Genomic DNA, 19,387 nt, shown 5'->3' on the forward strand with positions numbered 1-19,387 from the left:
CAGTAATTTTTTTTTTTTTTAATGCATATATATATATATATTTATAAAGTTGTCTCTGCATCTGAATGCTTAGTGCAGTATTTTTTTTTTTTTAATGCATATATATATATTTATAAAGTTGTCTCTGCATCTGAAGGCTTAGTGCAGTATTTTTTTTTTTTAATATATATATATATATATATATATATATTTATTGCAGCTTGCTTAGTTTTCCTAGTTGCCATCTTTGCTATGGTAGAAATCTGGGGTGCTCCTCTCAGGACCGTGGGTTTTGTGTAATAATGCCTCAAGATTTCGCTGTCAGTATTTACTAAAACCAAGTAGTAACCTAATGAACAAAGTAGAGGGATTCATAGTAATAATTTATAGAAACTCTATAATCTTCTTTATTTCAGAAGATTGTTTGGGGTTTATCTATATTTTTTGGGGGAAAGAAAGGATAAACAGTTTCTCCTGTAGATCTGCAAAGCCTGACACAGAAAGTCTTTGTGTGTGACAGGTAATACTAAAAGCCCTTAATAACATTAGCAAAAGATTTTCAGCTGTTAAAAAACTGGGAAATCTGTAAAATTAGGAAACTTAGCAGATCCTAGGCCAGAGTATTATTTTGTAGTAAAAAACTTGATTTGCCATTGCCTCTCTGTAGAGCTGCTGGATCTTTCTGGGAAGGGGTCAGGAAGGGTTGGCATGGGAAGTGAGAGAAGGTGATCTCTCTTTTTCTCTCTTTCTCTCTCTTTCTCTCTATTTTTCTCCCTCTCTGTCTCCCTGCCCTCACTGAAATCCTGTTCAGCTCCTTGGCTCCCACTGGGGATGTCCCCCTGTGCAGGAGCTGCCAGCACAACCCCTGTCCCCAGCTCCATTCCAGTAGGTGGTGGGTGCCCTGCACGGTTCCCACAGTTTCTCAGTAAATCTTGCTTCCATAAAGCCAAAAGGAGCATCATTTTTCAGACAAATTTGCTAATCTCATTGGTCAGCCTTTGGGCTGACTTTTCAGGGATATATTTATATTGGCAGTTTGACTATTCCATCCCACTGGGCAGTTATTATCTTAAAGAAATAAGATTTTCTAAAAACTAATGTAAAATTGATGCCACAGAATCAGGGTTATTTTGTAAAATTGTAAATTTTACAGGTAAATTTTTTAAAAGTGTATTCCATTGATTTGAGTGTTTTCTGTAGTTTATTAAGCAAAACAGTATTACCACTACTGGAGGAAGACACTTTTCTGATGGGGTCCCACCAAATTTATCCTTCTGTTGTCATACTCCCAGTTAGAGTCAGTCCAGGCATTTGTACATGGCAAAGATGGAAACAAGTTCAGAATGCCCTGCATTTATATTTCAATCAGAATTCCTCAGATACCAAATAGATACTGCATCCAAAGAAAGTGGAGTCTCCATCTCTACCTTGTTTGAAAACAAATTCTTGAATTTGAATCTAGAGTGCAATATGTAGTGAGATAACAAGGTGGGCCACTCAGTTTCATGATGTCATTAGCATCACACCTTGGTTAAATACAAAGTCATAAAGGTATATACAAAAATGAGTACCAGATGTATGTGATAGTTCTTGAATTGGACAGCACTTTTTGGTTAGTATTTCCAAAATGAACAAATACTTTCTGACTAGCAAGAAACTTAAATCAGCCTTAATTTAAGAGGCCACATGTGGGTGCTCTGTGTATATGTGTGTGGTATACACATTATTATAATTAGTGCACTGACTCAGCAGCAAGAGCTCCATTTCCAAGTGTAGCTCATGTAATTGTACTGCTGATTGCCACCCACTTCAGCAGTAAGTTAGATGTGTAAGCACAGAGAACTCCTGTTGCCAGTCAGTGCAGAGGGTTTGCCATCAGGTCCAGCAGTGCTCCAGCTCCTGGTTTCCAGGAGGGCAGCTCAGCACTCTCACTCCTCTGCAGGGTGGTTTGACAGGCTGGCTGAAGCTCATTCCCTTCCTGCTCCTGCCACATCTGGCTCTGTGCATTGCACTGGTCACAGGTGCCATCATTCCTTGCTCTGATGGCTTCCAGCTGTCTGAGAGGAACCCTTGCTAATCTCGGGCTCACCTTGCCACAAAACATAATTTGACACTGCAAAAGTTTTCAATTACTAAGCTCTGTCTTAAATCCTGTAGGTCTTAGTTCAGATATTTAATTTTCTCCATTCACCTGTGCTTTAAAGTAAGGCCCTGCTTTCTGAATTTCCCATTTTGTAATTCATGGGTCAGTACAGAAGTTATACATATCTCTGTTGCACTGATCCATAGCTGGGGTAATAAAGCTTTATTTTCCCATAATTTCTTTGGCCTGGCATATTACATCTCATGTTGGTATCTTCACTGATACAAGTGTGTAACAAAGAATTTCTGTGTGATTCTTTCTTCTCTGCTCACCTATTCTATCCTGTGACCCATAAAGAAGAAATAAGGAATTTCCATCAGAAAAAAAATCCTTAATTAATGGAAATTAATTATGAGAATGTTGTTTTTGGTCACAACGTGAATAGAACTCAATAAAATTACTGAGAAAATTATAATAAAGAGATCACAGAGAATGAATCAGTTTAGAGAAGGAAGAAAACAACTTGGAATATCATTTGTTGTTAAGAAAAATGGAGTTAGTTTTGATTGCTCTTTTGGAATTAATTTAGTAGCAATTTCTTATTTAACAGTCAAGGAAGGAGCCCAGCCTATCAGCCAAGCAAACAGTTTCATACTTAAGTATTTTCAGTCATTAAGGAAAAAACAAAAGGACACATTTTCTATAAATTTGCTATATAATTACTTATATAGTTTATATTTACTATATATTTACTATATATTTAAATATAGTATATTTTATATACTATAAAAATAAATTTAAATTTATTAAAAACCACTAGTCTTTAGTTAGAAAAATATTTCCTTTCAAGAAAGAACTTACATGTAGTTGCGAAGTATAAAGCTGAAGATTGCAATTACCTTCTTTTATTTCATTAACCTTAGATCTTGATCTCCCTCTAGATCCTGTGGTCATAAGGCAGGGTGAGTTATGGTGGTTCCTATTGAAAGGTATCTTCTGCTGTGCCTCCCACTTACTGGGGAGCAGCAGGCAGGCTTTGCTAAGTCCCAGGGAAATTGCTGGGTATAACCATATTTAAGGCCATTATTTTCTTATAAACCAAAGAACAGCACATGTGCTTTAAAATGTGTCATTTAAAAATGGAATTACTGTTCATGAGATATGTGGTGCTACCCCAGGAATTAATGGATCCTCCACTTCTGAGAGAGACATTTCACAATTCCTTGAGATACCATCTTGTTTATTATCTCATGGAAAGTATTTCACTTTTAGCATCTGTGGCATCATCTCTGATGAAATATGAGAATTTCAGTTAACTTATAACTAGATACAATTAATGTATAATATCATAAACCCCCTGACATGGAAAGGGGGAGTGAAGTTTGGTTTGTGGGAGAATACTGATTGCTGAAATTTAGAGTTTGGAAGTCTGCACTGCATGGGGAGCTTAACCTCAAAATGGTGCAGCAGGAGAGGGAAACAAGAGATCTTTAATCTGTTCTCAAGAAAACCCAGTGTCACAGTATATCTGGTAGTAGAGCAGTAGTAGACAGCAGGAGTAGCGATACTAATGAGAAGCCTTTCTGTTTCAGCATCCTTTGCTTCAAATTCTTCACAAGTTTAGTGTGTGATGACTTTGTCTTCACATTTCCTCTCTGCTGCTTTCAGTTCTGATGAAGCTAACAGAGAATTAGCTTTCAGTCTGTATCTCCTCCTCTGCTGTCTTTCCTGGGAAAGCAGGGGAGAGCAATATGCTTTTTTCTCTTTGAAAAGAACAGTTTAAAAAAACCCCAAACCCAACCCTAAATAGAATCACGAATTTGCGGGGAGTGTGGAGGAGAAATATCAGAGACCATTCAGAAACTGCTCCTCTTGTTAAAGTAAACATTCTCAAGTGCTACTTGCTAACTGATTCCAAATGAAAATACAGCTTTATTTTCCAACCCTTATTCTGAATTCTAAATTTAAGATTAGTATGAGCTACTACATCTTCTCTGGTTGAGTTTTTCCCACTAAATTTTCTTGGGCTCATGTAAACTTCCTGTTACTTTGGACTCTGTGTAAAGTGCAATTGTTGGAACAAAAAATGGTTTTTGCCAGCATATATTGATTTATGTCTGCCAGCTTTGTTTTCTGCAGCAATGCTCTCAGTCAATATTACAAAGCAGATAATGTAACTTGTCCATAGCACAAACTGTTGAAACTGGAATTAGAGAACATTCTAAAAAGTTGAAACTGCCTCTTAAAGAGTTTCAGTTCTATGTTTACAGCACTTAAAACTCTGTTATTAGAGTGTGGAAAAGTGTTGCTTTAATTCTGTCTTTGGTTTAAATAAGTCTGTAGCTGCATCTCTTCTATCATTTGCCTCATGAAGGTCTTAGATAAAGGGTTCCCATTAAAGGTGATTTCCAGACCAAGAGCTGGCAGTGCAGGACAGTGAGGGTGACCCTCCCAGCAATCAGAAAACAGAATTGTTGTTCCTCAGCTGCTTTCTTGTACTTGTGCTGGAGAGGTAATGGTGAGCATTGCTGTGCCAAGGAAGGGAATTGATGCTGGGAATGGAATAAAGGAGGTATTTATTAAAGGCCTCTAACAGATACTCTTTGGGCAGTGCAAAACCTCACAGAGGCTGCACCCAACATGGATGAGGGTCAGGAGATTTTCAGACAGATCTGTTTGGTCCATTTGCACATCAGAGGTTAATTGTCCAATTACAGGTTCAGGTAATGAAGTGACATTCCCCCAGTTTGCTTCTGATTCACTTTTGGTTATACCTCTGGGGGCCTGTGATGGTGACCTGTGTTCTCAGGCTTGGAAGGATTGTTTTGTCTGACCAAAACGTGAAGAGAGCTTGCTAACACTGCATGGAATTCAGAGTTCCACACTAATGCACTACAGGATCTGAAAAATATAAAAGCTAAAACTACAGGCATCAGAATCAGGGATGTGATGCCCATCTGTTGCCGTGAATGCCCCTCTGTGGATGAGGCTGAGGCTGGGTGTGCTGCCCTGGGCAGGACGTGTGTGCCTGGGAGCTGTGGATGCTCAGCTGCTGGGAACGTTCTCAGCTAAGGTCTGTGCAATCAAGGATTGTCTTTTCATGTCATTGATAGATTATTCAGCTCAATCCTTTGGAAAGATGAGGACAGAAAAATGGTAATGAAGACAGATGTAGTTCTTCCAAGATATTATAAAGGTGGAATCTAAACTAGTAAAGAGTTTGTGTTAATATAGTTACAAAAAATGATTATAAGACACAGAGACCAAAATAAAGGAGCTAAACACATGAAATTCAGAGGTATAATACTTGATGTGGAGAGAGTTTCCTATTTAGATAAAAATTTCAGGAAATGATTGCCACATATGATATTATTTAGATGCACATTTTCTTATCAAATCAAGATTTCTCACATCTCTGAGTTTTCCTTAGCACAATAAAATAATAAAATACAACTGAAAAAAATTGTTATTTTTAATGCCTCTAGGAAGTGCATTAACATATCCATTCCTTGGGTGAAGTAATTCAGATTTCAGTAATGTGGCTACTTGGAAATCCTGTGTGGTTTTACAAGGAGCACAAGACCTACCTGTCCAGCGAGATAATTTTTTTCAATATAAGGTGTAAAAGGAGCTGTTGGAAGATGGGTCCCTGTGTGATGCCTTCAGTCTCTCCCCAGCCTCAAGACATCCACTTTGTTTTCTTCATAGTGCCTCAGAGAGAGAAAAAAGAGTGATAAACCAAGAAAATTGAACTAAATTAGCAAAAAGAAAACAGACCCTTGGAAATTTATATCCTGAAGGAAAGAAAAACTTATTTCTTGGTGGTTTGCACTTTGTACTTCTGCTGAAGGGTGCATTTGACTGTACTGGTAAGATGAAATCAGGAATCAACAAATGACAAGGACTCTGAATAGAGGAAACATCCTCTGAAAAATCTATGGAAGAGTGAAGAATTACTTTTCCTTAAACTTCAGGAGAAGCAGAAGGGTTTTTATTTAATATCACTGTCATAATACAAGATCATAGGGAAGAAATAAGATAAAATCAGCTGATTTTTATTTTTTTTTTGTAGTGCAAGTCCTGCTTGGGACTGTTATACCCATTTGCCTGATTCTGTCACTTCATCTTAATATTGGCCATGTCTAATGATGGAGTTATGCATATATGTCTCATTTTAGTGATGGGTACATTTTTCAGCATAGTGTATATGAAGTGGCTTCATTTAGAACTCAAAATAAGTTTCTGTCTGTACGTGACTGGAAGGAAGGCTGGGGTGGATGAATGAACCTGTCCAAGATTACAACCTGCTGCACTTAGGAATGAAAAATTTACCAGCCCCTATTCATCTTTGCTGTGTATCCACAGATCACCAAGAGGAGGAAGAAAAAAGCTTCCCTTTCTGACACATGCTCACTCAAAAGCATTATTTTCTGAGCAGCAATGTTTAATAGCAGTTGAGAGTGGGATGGTTGAAGGTACAGTGATGGGCTGGCCTCGGCTGGCTGCCAGAGCCTCAGCCAGCTGTGCTCTCCTTCCCCCTCTCAGGGGAGCAGGGGGAGAAAGGAGGATGCAAAAACTCTTGGGTTGAGATAAAGACAGGGACATTTCGTGCCAGTTGCCATCATGGGCAAAACAGACTTGACTTGAAAAATGATTTTAATTTCCCATTGAAGTGCAGTTAGATGATTATAATCAGAGGTAGGACCTAAACCACCTTCCTCAACTCTCCCCCATCTCCAGCAGGAGTGGCACAGGGATGTGAGGACCTGAGGGTTGGGGCTGTGGGGCCCTCATCTCTGGTAAACTCAGTCTTCTTTGTGTGTCATCTCATCCAAGTCCTTCCATGCTGTCCATGATTGTGTGCTCCGACCTCACAGTCGTGTGGAATGCTTTATTTCTTATGTGCAAACAGGTAAAGAAAAACATGGAGCGTTTAAAATAATCAGAGTATCCAAACCAAAACCAAAATGAAGGTACACTGCAGTGTAAGTAGAAAGCTGTCAATGTCAGCTTTTGCAAATTTTGCTCTGCAGACATAATAAATAGATAAATATATGAGTAAAGGTCTGACCCTTTACAGAAGGGTCAGAAACAAATAGCAGACACTCTGATTTAAGTGGAGCTGAGTTTTCACCCGTTATTATTCCATAGCAAGCTTTTCTCATCAGTGTGGTATTACCCATGTTGCTGTGTGCATGTGTGCATATTTATGATTTTCACAAGTGATTCTGACTTAGACACACACCAGCTCAGCTCTGTGGGGTTTGGTCATTGACCTCCATAGATCAGTTTTATTTCTGGCATGAAAAATCTTGTTGGAATTGAAAAATGGCTTAGGCTAGCAACTTAGTAATAACTATTATTCCTAGACAGTAGTATTCCTAAATTAAATATATTGTTGAAAAAACCCTATTGTTTTATTAGCTCTTATATTTAGCTCTTGAAATCGCTTGGGTTGGTTCTAATATTGGAAATACACGTTTCAAGTTGCAGAACTGCCAAATGGATGTAAAATTGCAGGAATGACCTAATGGGTGTAATTGTTAGGCCACTGTTGTGCAGTTCCAGTTTTATTTAGTGTAATCATTTAAGCTGTCTTTGTCAAACTGTGTCATTTATCCTGAAGGGTTTAGAATCTTTCACTGTTTACACTGATGATTGATCTTAGCTGAAATGAGACCATCTCTGGGTGAACTGGTAACAGCAGCGTTACCAGATTTTTTTGAGAGAAGTAGTAGTGTATCCAACCAACCGAAACAGGGGAGCACAGAACCACTGGTGTGTTTGCCAAAGCCGTAAAATGCTCAAGTAGGCAAAGTTGATATTTTATTTTTTTTTCATAGGAATAGCACCCTGAAATTCTCAATAGGCCAGCTGTCCCTTTTGGTACATCAAGCCAGCAATGCAGGAGCTGTGTGTAGACTGAATATTGAGATTTGACCCAGTGGGTAGAACACCACCAGTGTAATTATTTCACCCACTCCTCTCACCATTGCAACTTAGGCTGTGTTTTGTTTGCCATCTGAGTAATGAGAAGTAACCCTTTATATTAGAGGGTCAGCATAATTGCAGGACAAGAAAGCAGCGCTTCAAGATTTAGCTATTTTTGAAGATATTGAAACTGGCTGTTGGATTGGCCCACTGAAAATTTTTATAGGGGAAAAAAACCCCCAAAAAATGCCGTCAGTATGTGGTTTCTTAAAACTAAAAACAGGGGAAGAAAGAAGCCCCTAAACTTTATCAAAAGTCTTTTCCAATCCTGCCCATGCTTTGCCTTCCTTTGACTAAGCATTTGGCATACTCGATAAGATGTTGTATTTGGTACAGGTTTACTTCTGATAATTACTACCAACCTCCTTAACCAATGTGAAGAGTGCCTTCCTTCCCCCTCCCCTCTGTTCTTGTGAGAGACTAACCTCAGCTGTGCAGGGGTTGGTGGCATTTGCATGTGGAAATGCACTAATATGGATGTTTTTCTTTGTGTGTGCATCCTTGCAGTGTTGTATACCAGGATGGATTTTATGGTGCAGACATTTATGTAAGTATTCATTGATGTGCATGCTGTCCTTGTACATTACCGGAGTCATTCTTTTTACAAGTTTGCTGCCTAGCTTGACTCTGTTTTGTCTATTTACCATCCCTTGCCTGTCAGAAAGAATTGAGAAGAATATCTCTCACATTGGAAGACCTTTCTGTTCATTACATCTATCATTGTTCAGTGGAGCTGAATTAACTCTTCAATCAAATGCTGAATGAATGCAAAAAGATGTGAAAAATGTGTGTGCGTGTGTGGAGGGGCGTCTCCCTTTGTAATTGAAGTTAAAAGAAAAATAAAGCAAAGCAGAAACATTCTTTTGCAAACCCCCACTAGCTCTTTTTAAAAAAAAAAAAAAATGAAAAAAAATCAAGGCAAGCTGAATATTATTATTACTTGAATTATGAAAATACTTCATGGAGAGGTCTAGGTTTCCCAAGTCCAGCCAACACTGGGGGTACGTAGGTGCCATGGTGGTAGTGGAGTTTAATGGCAGAGTAAGTTTGAGATATGGCAATGTCTGTAATCTGAGAGGACTTCCAAAAATTGCACTTCTAAAATCCACTAATTTCAGTTTAAAGAAGATGGGTAGAGACTGCTCACAATACAAGTGGATAATTTCTTAGGAAGGATTCACAGTCCTGGATCCATCATTATCTATGCACCTAACTGTTCACCAGTTTAATCTTAAATAATATTTTTACTTTTTTTTTTTCTGTTTTTTCAAGTTTTCCTACATTATTTTTTCTTGCCAACTTTTTTATCTTGAATGTGTGCAGAGAGGCTCCATGTGTGTGAGTATGCAAGAGGTTTCAGGGGGTTGAGGCAAATTTCAGTCTTCTAAATTTCTTATACCTAATGTGTAGATGTAAAATATTTCACTGGTAGTAAGAAATATTTACTTTCGTTATTCTTTTAATAAGGCAATCTGGTTCTAAGTTACAGATACCAGACAACTTTCTGTAACCTACCTCTTCTGTTTCAGTTGAGATAAAATGAGACGGATGAGTTGAAATTTGTATGAATATTAAAAATTAAATAGGCAAAGCTAGGAAACATCCCTTGTGTTTGTTATCAGAAATCTTCTACAACTATTCCCAAGGGAACAGATTTTTGTTAATAAGTTTTATATAAAGAAGGAAAACAGTTTGAATTTATGGATGAAGTAGATTTTTTTTTTTCTGATGGAGGTGGAAAGGCTGATCCTTATCTGAAAATTCATTTGTGCAGCTTAAAAACATATTTAAAATAAATTAACAAGTTTTAAAGTCTTCCCCCTACGTACTTATATACTCAGTGATGCTATCAGTAAGATATGGTTTACGACACAGGAATCACCTGCTGGCTAAAGGATTGCTCAAGCCAAATAAGCGTCTCTGATCTCACCCAAAGATGCTGCTGCCCAATTTTTGAGCTGTACAGGACACGTGTTACAGTGTGGAATTTCATTTCTTCAAGTGTGGTTTCCAATTTTCACATTCCTTCAAACCATCAGAAGAGTTTGACATTGATTTTGCTCAGTTTACCAACCCAGAAATCTGCAGGGCAGCAAAACATCTTTCTCAGGAGGCTGGGGGTGAGAGGACAGGTGGGAACTGGAAGTCACTGGAGCAGGTTTTGGGTTTGGAGCCCACTGCTGCAGAAAGCCAGGAATATCTCATTGGTGATTGACAATAGTATTTTTATGTGGCCTCACACCCTCTCACAGACCTTAATATTTTGTTTCTAAATGGAGGGTGGTTTCAATGAGGAAGATACTGAATAAATTACTAATTTCTAGGATAGTCTTGGTTTTGTTGTCTGCAGTAGTTATGTGCATTAGGAAATGGAGTAACCACACTGGTTTTCACTCAGTTGCACCCTCGTATTTCTGATTGCATATCTTAGGTCTCCTAATGCTACAGAATGTTTATCTTTATAGCAGATGACAGAATTAAAACACTCTTCTGGAAATTTAGTTTCTTTATAATATACAAATCTTTTTATTTTATAAATAGCTTTTCTTCACATTTGTGTCTTCTTGCATATAAAGCATTTGCAAGGGAGGGAGAGAAAGATAGGAAGAACTGGTATAAATCAAATAAAACTTAAAATTCACAGTGTATTAGTTCTTAGTGCAGCAGTTTGCAGCAGACCAAGTTATTTATTAAATCCCAATTCTTTATGACATAGTTCCACTCAGCTTTTCATTTTAAGTGCAAAGCTGAAGCTTTGTGAAATGACAAATGCAGTGTGAAAAAAAAGGAGAGAAAACATTTAAACAATGTAGGGTTTAATGGTAGATTGGAGGGAAAGGAGCCTTAGAAATAGCACAGAAAGCAGAACAAGAGGCACACAATAGTGAAGTCAGATCAAAAATATGCATTAATGGGTACAGGAGAGTGGGTTTCATCCTGCTCTGATGACACTGAGAAATGACAGATGGACTCTGCTATTCTTTGCATAAATTGGGATCAGCAGAGCCTTTGGTGAGAGAAACCACAGATTTAGGGGAAGGGAGGAAGGGGATACACAAAAAGACACTGGCTGGGTAAAAACTGCTGGGTGAACCAAGAACAACAAATATCCAGAGTTGTTCAATACTAACCAGTGGAATAGAAGAGATTAGGACTATAAAAATAGGTGGAAAGTACAGTCGAAAGTGAAAAATCAACAGCCATGATTCTAGATGTAATATAATATATATTTCATATAATTCTATATGGAATGTAATAATCCTTCTGAAATAGCTGAGCTATTGAATTTGCTTTTAAATGTGCCTTTGAGTAGGAAAAATAAAGGAGATTATTAGGAAGTAAGGAAGACCTTTTAAAATTAAGTATTGATTCACTAAGAGAAAAAGTCATTAAAAGAGAATTAAAGTTGCCTGCCAGCAAATATAGAAGTTCTTAGATGAAGATTGACACCTGTGAAAATAAGAAAATACACTCCACAAAATGAAGCAAAAAATAGTAACAGTCTCAGAAATATGCAGTTAGAATAATAGCTCTGCTTTATCTTAAATCTGTTCCTTTTTTTATTACCATTGTCATAAAGAATGTTTTCAGAGTATGTCAGTCATCAATCCACACCTAAAATGTGGGAAGGCTCAGAAAATGAGAACCTTCCACACCCTGACACCAGCAGCTCCAGGTGCCCCTGGGTAATGCTTTAACCATGGCCATTAGTCAGTTTTACTGCTCACAGCAAGGTTTTCTAAACCTCCCAGGGTTCTGGACCTGTGATGCTGCAGCTGGAGAGAATCCATGGTAAAATATACATGTATAGGTTTTAGTTTTATTTAATTTTTATTTTTTTATTTTTTTTTATTTTTTTTAGCTGCTGGGCAAGAATAAGGCAGATTTTTATGGTCAGTGGTATGGAACGAGAGTATTTCCTAGTAGCTATTGCCATCCCCTTTAGCTCAAAGCCAGGATGGAGCTGGGGATGGAGGATTTGTTTGTTTCCCAAAGGAAAAGCAGAGGTAATTATCTAATCAATGTTCCCCTGACCCCAGGTGGAAGTCCTTTGAATCCACCAGGTCCCCTGAAAGGCACTGCTCTGATGTGACAAGCAAGGTTTTGCAGGTAGCACTGAAGGTTTTCTTTGGAGAACCAAGGATTTTTTTGTGTTTTGCCAATGGAAGGGTGTTCCCATTCCCTGTGACTCACAGAAACAGAGCAAGAAGAGGAGAAATGACTTTGCCAAGGGCAGAAGGGTCCCCAGGGAGCAGTGGGTTGTTCTTTCCACTGCTGTGTGCTGGAGCACTCCATGATACCCTTTTAAAAGTTCAGATAGGTAGGGATGAAATGTCTTTTGATCTCATCTTTATTTGTGGTGTTAACAGGACATTCAAAAATGTACCAGATTAATGCTGGTGATTGTATTTGGCTGGAATTAGTGCAGGTGGTGCCTGGATATTTTACCAAGAGCTTTTCTGAGGCAACCTCTGGGAACACAATTCAGAAATACCCCAAACCCTGCACACAGGCCAGGTCCACAGTTTGAGCCAGCACAAATTAGAGGTGGATTGTTTGTTTATTTTTAATTCTCCCACTCAAAGTTTAACTCAGTGGGCAGAAGAAACACTGTTTAAATCTTAGTAGCATGTGAGTGGAGGAAAATGAACTGACACTTTCTATATTCTGCAGCTGTGGGTGTAATTCATGTAATTTTTAATACCGTTCTTCTATTTGTAGTTAATAAGGCAGGTCTAATTCTCAATACTAGGGAAGGTTTGTAAGCTTGATTAATTTATGTTCACAAAATACTCTGAGATCCTTGAGTGAAAGGAAGTATAGGAAGTATAAATTGAGGAAAATTAACTCAACATTTATATGAAATATTAAATATGTAGATAATGGGAAAAAAAACACCCAAAAAATACTCATTTTAAAATCACTTTGTGTTTCATTACATCTGAGATCATGAGAAAAAAATGATTTGGCTGTTTTTTGAGGAGGTGCACATATGTACACATGGTTTTGTACTCTCTAGAGGCAGAAGCCTGGGTAAGATTTTTGTGGAAATTAGCCTCATTGCAAATATACACACTTTATTTTAAAAATTCAGTTGTATTTAATTTCCCATTCATTTCCATTTTATCATATCTTACTCAAAATGTGTGTGATTTCTTTCTAAAATTGATTAAGATTTCTCTGTAAAAATCACTAATCTCTGGCAGATCTCTGCTCTTTCTCTGTTTGCCTGAGCCAGAGATGTATAAAACATCAAGAGGAAAATTCTAATTAATTGCTCTAGGGAATTTTCCTAAATTCCTTCCTTACATCTTTCTTTCCATCCTTCCTTCCTCATTCAAATCATTCCATTTCTGTTTCTTTATAGAGCCTCTGTATGGCAATAAATGACCTCAGGTACGACACCCACTGATGGCAGAGGCTCACCATGCTGGATGCAGACTCATGTCAAATCATACTCAAATAAATACATGCAAAATGGATCCTGTGGGTGCAAGTGGCAGAAATAGCCCACCAGCTGCATTTTATTTCCCAGATTCAGTCACAAAGTCACAGATAGTGATACTGTTGATAATTTTTAAAACTACTTAAGCTGCCTGTTTTATCATTGTTCTGGAAGTAGTAAATACGGGAGCACGGTTAAGGCAGTAGACTTTTTTTGTTATAGTATCTGAATTTATTATTTTCAAAATAATAATCCAAAGCATCAAAGTCAGGTACTTTCTGCCTGAATATAAATATAAGGGTAAAAAAAAATAATTCCTAAAACATTTCTAATACATAAAAAATTGTTATTTTTTTAATGTAATTATTGCACAATTTTGTTCTAAGGATTTTATTTTGCAATATAGTCTAAGGCATGAGGATAATTACATAATGTTACTCAGGAGATGTAGTGAAGATTACTGGTGTGTTGTTCACCTAAGGTATCAGCCAAGTTCAAAATTAGAGAAAAAATGAAAAGTGGAACTTGTTACAGAAGTTGAGTTCAGGGGTTTGAACTGCAATCCCACCCCTATTTCCAGTGCAAAGTGTATCTCCAAGTATTTTCTTCCTGCAATAATCCAAAATCATCTGAAGTAATTGAAATAAAACAATGAGAAAACTTGGTACAACACCAAAATTGCAGAACAGAAACCCCATAAAAATAATTTGTTTAAGGATATTTTAATGCGTAATTTATGATAGTTTATTTTAAAATAATGAATTCATGACATGGGATGGTAGGAAATTAGGTTTTCCATGATACCCAAATACATCCTGCTTTTTAAGTTCTCCTGAGAATTCAGGCAAATTCAGTGCCTTCAATCTCTTTTTATTTGTATTGCTTTATACTCATTCTTGCCAGGGCTCTCATAGATGTCGGACTGATTGGTGAATCCAAAACATCTTAATAAAGTTCAGAGTTGAGCTTCATTGTTCAGCAGAAATTCTTTGAAAGCAAATCAAAATGGAAGCATAGAAGGAATGTAGGTCTTTTGTCTAGGGAGCAAGAAAGGGTCTCTCATCACACACTGTCCAATTTTTGCTGGTAGTTGAATGAAGGAAAGAAAACCAATCCTCACAGAGCCCACCAGGTTTCAGCTGTGCTGCTGTGGGAACAGCCTGACTCATTTTCCTCCCTTTCAGAGCTGCTCATGGTGGCCTGGTGTCATTCCCATGTCGTGGTAGGAGCTGGATTCCGTATGTGTAGAGCTGGATTGACTTGGAGTGGCTCTCACTTTTAAATCAGGAGTTTTAGGAGTGGACAGCAGGACAAGGAAAGGAGTTCTGGTGAACAGAACCATGTCAGAATTCAGATGTGTCAGGACTGGATCATGAAAACAAGCTCAGTATCTTCCTCATATCAACACTGAGGGGATAAAAAAAAAAAAAGAAAAAAAAGGCAGGCAAAAGAGGTGATATTTCAAAAAATCACTGGGTTGGAAGAAACCTTCAAGATCATGGAGTCCAACCCAGCCCTTACACCTCAACTAAACCATGGCACTGAGTGCCACATCCAGGCCTTTTCTAAAGACATCCAGGGATGGCGACTGCACCACCTCCCAGGGCAGACAATTCCAATATTTAGCCCTCCAAAACCAGGAGGGGAGAACAGATAAATTTATATCATCTCTCACCTCTCTGACTGTGACAGAGGCCAGCCCAAGTGTGCAGTTTGCATTTCTCTCCTCAGCCGTGGCTCAGTCTGGAGCTGGTGCCATTTTTTGCTGTCCAGAGGCCTGCACATATCTGCAGCAGCGTGTGCCTGCTCTGCATTTCTGGCACTGCTGGCCTTCTGCTGCTTTACGAGAGTGAAATGATCCAAAATGAGAAGGTGTTTTGTCTCACTGTCCCTGTGAGTGCAGAGGAGCACAGGAGGGGGCACATGGGGCTTTAGGAGATGCTCGTTCCTGCCTGACCCCAGGGCAGGGAGGGACATGTCCTGCACTCCCTGTGAGCGCTTGGAAAAAATATCAGAAAGAATATTCTTCAAATAATCTGACAATTCAAAGCCTGCAGTTTCTAATGAGCTGTCAGTGTATGTAAATCTTGTGTTTATTCTTAGGGTGATGTGTCATTGCTGAATGATTGATTTCCAAACCCAACCTGCTTCAAATCTTCAAAGCCACAAAAGTTTCCATGTGTTAGGGGTGAAAGCCCTTCTGCCAAGCAAAGTGGTAGAAGGGGAAAGAGCTTGTAGAAGTAGTTCAGATTGTTTTTCAGAAAAGAGTGAATTTTTATTATTCAAAATCAAAATAGAAAACCCACAAAAGTTACTGCAGTAAAGAATATTCTGCTGTTACAGTAAAGGCTGTCCTTCCTGCTTCAGCACAATATCTGGGGTGAATGCAGCCTTCCAAAAAAAAACCAGAAAGAAAAGAACCAACCCATTAAAGCGAACACTTCAGCAAAAGAGTGAATTTTGCTCAAAGCTGAGTGAGCTGATGCTGTCTTATTGAGCTCTTTGTTAGGGAGGGGGTAGGTGGGGAGCAGCCCCTGTCCCAGAGGGCGCGGGGGGGAGGATTCTAATTGGGACGTAAATCGTGTTTGTGTTATCAGCGGGCCTGGGCTGGGGATGTTAATTGGCATGCTGAGATCATTTGGAAATGGTTGATATAACACCGTGGTCCATTGAACAGGAAGCTCTGCTGTTTTCACAGTTTGATAATCAATGCATCACTGCACTCAATTCCTTTCCAATGTGTGTTTGTTTGTCCTGTTTGCTTAATTGAACAGCTGGAATTACTGTTACATACAACTGAAAGTTAATTCATGGAAGAAGAGAATTTTGCTTCTTCATTATAATTTTATGTATAATTTGGAAACCTATGTAACATTAAGTGTTAATTGAGTGCACAAATTCATAGGTTTAATCAACCAGGCATGATAAATCATATTTTGTACAAAAAAAAGGAATTGATTATTAGCCGAGTTTAAGTTTAGCACTGCTTTGTGAATAGACATACACTTTGTTCATACAAACAACTGCTGCTTGAAAACTTGGAGAAAAATCCAGTATTGTCTTGTAAAAAGCTTACACTGATCAATACAGTCCATTGCTTTCTCCTGACCTCTGGGACAAATCTTAAAAAGTTTGTGCTGCTCGATTTTACTTAACGATTCACCAAAATATTTTCCTTAACGTTTTCCTGCAGTATTTCCTATTGCATTTAACTGAACTGCAGCATGACTGTACTCTTTCAGTTGTTGTTGAATGTTGCAAAATGTGATTTAAGGTGCCATGGCAATGCAGTTAGAGCGTGAGTTTGTGTTTCAGGGTGGTTATGCTGCCTACCGGTATGCCCAGCCTGCCACTGCCACTGCAGCTGCCTACAGTGACAGGTAAGAACTCCTTTCCTGCTCAGAAATATTTGACCAGTGGAAGTTGAAGATGATTCTATAAATTTGCCTTGTTGAAGTCTCATAACTGTCTTGTTGCTCTGCAGATAATTGTGATATCTAAAGCAGGCTGTTTTATTATAATCCATGAATAGCCATAAATTGAGAGACTTTAGGCCTTAATTGAGAATCAGGCATGAAATGTGCACATTCCCAAGCTGTAGATCATCCAGTTAACATCTGTGACCCTTGTACAATGCAGATAAATAAATGTACAGATTCATGATGGTCTGCTACTAAGGATCATTATTTGTCTTAGGAGCATTATTTCAGTTGATTTAGAACCTTGAACCTATTGAGTGCCCTCAATTCTCACTGACATTGTTTTATTCAGTGGAAATTGAGACTGAACTGTATCTAAGCTTGAACTATCCAATGCAAAACAGTATTTTTTCACAATTGCTTTCTTCCCAGGCATTTGGGTTTTTTTCAACACATAAAAAAAAATAAAAAAAGAAAAGTTATTTTGCTTTTGCTCTGTATTTTAATCCTCAAAATGTAAACCACATTTGGTGGAAACATTATAAGGAATAGAAGATCATTAAAATCTGCACATTCAAACACTTAACTTCTATCCACTTAGAGCACTGTAGTATATGTTAGTGTCTCTTCTTGAAAGATGGATGTTGGAATCCCATAGAAGTCAATGTCTAAATTGCTGTTGACTTCAGTAGGAACAGGATTTTATCAAATTGCATAAAATTAAGTCTTGACAGTGTGTGAACATGGTTTTGTAATGAGAAGGAGGATTATCCTATGTTTTCTTGATAAACTATACCCTTAGAATCTATTCTCTTTAATGTTTTTCAAGTCCTTGAGGAGTGTTCCCTTGTAAAGGGAGGGTGTCTATGGTGGCAGAGACACACATTTAATTTACTTCATGATGGCAGGGAGAAGTAAGGTCACGTTTCTCAATACCTGATAAAATTTTCCCTTGGAATCATGGAAATAATTTCTTAAGCCTTAAATACATACTGAAAATTTCCTTTAAATGTTAAATTAGGCAGTGTCACAAATGCTTCTGTTTCTTAAAGAAATCAAGAGATTAAGAAATTCTAGTGCACAATTTCTTAGACTGAAGCGCTGTTCATGGATTCTGTATTTTTAGAACCAAGTCCCATGGTATGAATGTTACAATGCTATGCATGCATATTTGCCTTTCAAGTGCTTATTCTGGGTAATGAAGACATATTTTTTAAAGTTATGTGAATAAAGTAATTTGCATGTATGGCTGAGGCATGCTGTGTCAGACAGGTAAGCAAGCTACTTTTTATTGATTTTGGGTCAGTACTATCAACTAGATGTGTGCTGTGTGCCCTTTGTTGGCAATGTACTATTTCTACTTAGGGGAACCTGCTCAGGTGAACTGCTACTCAGTAGTTTCATTTCATTTCCACAAAGGTTTGTTAGCATGTCGCAGCTCTAGAGTTTTAATGTGAGCTTTTCTGTAACGCAAAACAACTCCTGCTTCTAAAAGCCTACTAAACCAAAAGGACAAAATTATAAATAACCTCCTGTGGCCAGCCAGGTTTTGCCAGCTATCCCTCAGGTGTCCCTGGATCACTTCATAGGCTGTTTATTTCTATTAATTAAACCTATGCATTACACAGAGAAACTGAACATTACCAAGCTGACTTTTAAATGCTTTAATTATGAATTGATGTACCTTCTCATAAACCAGATCAAAGGCTCTGAGATAAAATATCAGTTGGTCACATGTTCTGCTATGGGCAGAGAGTCAACATCAGAGAGTTATGCTGCCAAAAAGGTAAAGGATTTGTTTAGGAAGATAGTGCTCTTAAATACTGTAAAGAAAGCTGGAGATGGCATCAGTAGTAATGCAGTTGTTACAATCCTTAATTATTTTTTTTAAAAATTGTCTAATTTTCAGATACACTTTGTGTATAATTAGAACTGCAATAACTTGTCTTTGCTTGCATAATTTTAGATATCTTAAATGAATTTTATATCTTTTGGATTTTTTTTTTTTAATTTAGCTTCTCTTTTTAAATGTGTTTAACCCTCATCTTCGATCTGCTTCCCCCAAATGAGTATGGCTTCTTGTCTTAATTGCAAATCTCATAACTGAATTTCTTTACAAGAAAATCCCAAAACTAGCATCGAGAACAAAACAAATAACAATCTGCTCAAACATTTCTTTGCATGTGGGAAACTATGTGCAAACATGGATACCTCTGATTACTCACAACAACAGTTTGTTTAATTTAACTTTTTGTTCATTTTAAAATTAATTTAATTTAGCTACCTTTGTGAAATTATTTATAGGAAAGTGCTGAAATATAGTTCAGTACAACTGCTTGTATCTGCTCTTCTCAATGTAATTATCATCTGCTCTCCTCTCATGACACTGAAAATTCCATATCTCCTTATACACTTACTTAGTGTTCATATGAGCCCCTATTTAATTTAATTACACAGGATCTGCATTTA

The 19,387-nt window shown here is 37.7% G+C and overlaps 1 protein-coding gene across 40 annotated transcripts in view; it reads left to right on the plus strand.

Moving 5' to 3' along the window:
• Nucleotides 1–19,387, plus strand: part of RBFOX1 (RNA binding fox-1 homolog 1) — a 1,112,502-nt gene that overhangs the window by 1,065,701 nt on the left and 27,414 nt on the right. For 36 of the 40 annotated variants that reach the window (XM_086854476.1, XM_086854474.1, XM_086854473.1 and 33 more), the window contains 2 exons: nucleotides 8,561–8,600; nucleotides 16,815–16,879. In XM_086854476.1, coding sequence (XP_086710602.1) covers nucleotides 8,561–8,600; nucleotides 16,815–16,879 — 105 coding nt within the window. The remainder of the gene's footprint in view (nucleotides 1–8,560; nucleotides 8,601–16,814; nucleotides 16,880–19,387) is intronic. The other 4 variants (XM_086854479.1, XM_086854481.1, XM_086854484.1 and 1 more) reach the window with 1 other exon arrangement.

The sequence above is a fragment of the Cyanistes caeruleus genome, chromosome 17, assembly GCF_971803275.1.
Source record: "Cyanistes caeruleus chromosome 17, bCyaCae1.hap1.1, whole genome shotgun sequence".
Taxonomy (NCBI): Eukaryota; Metazoa; Chordata; class Aves; order Passeriformes; family Paridae; genus Cyanistes; species Cyanistes caeruleus.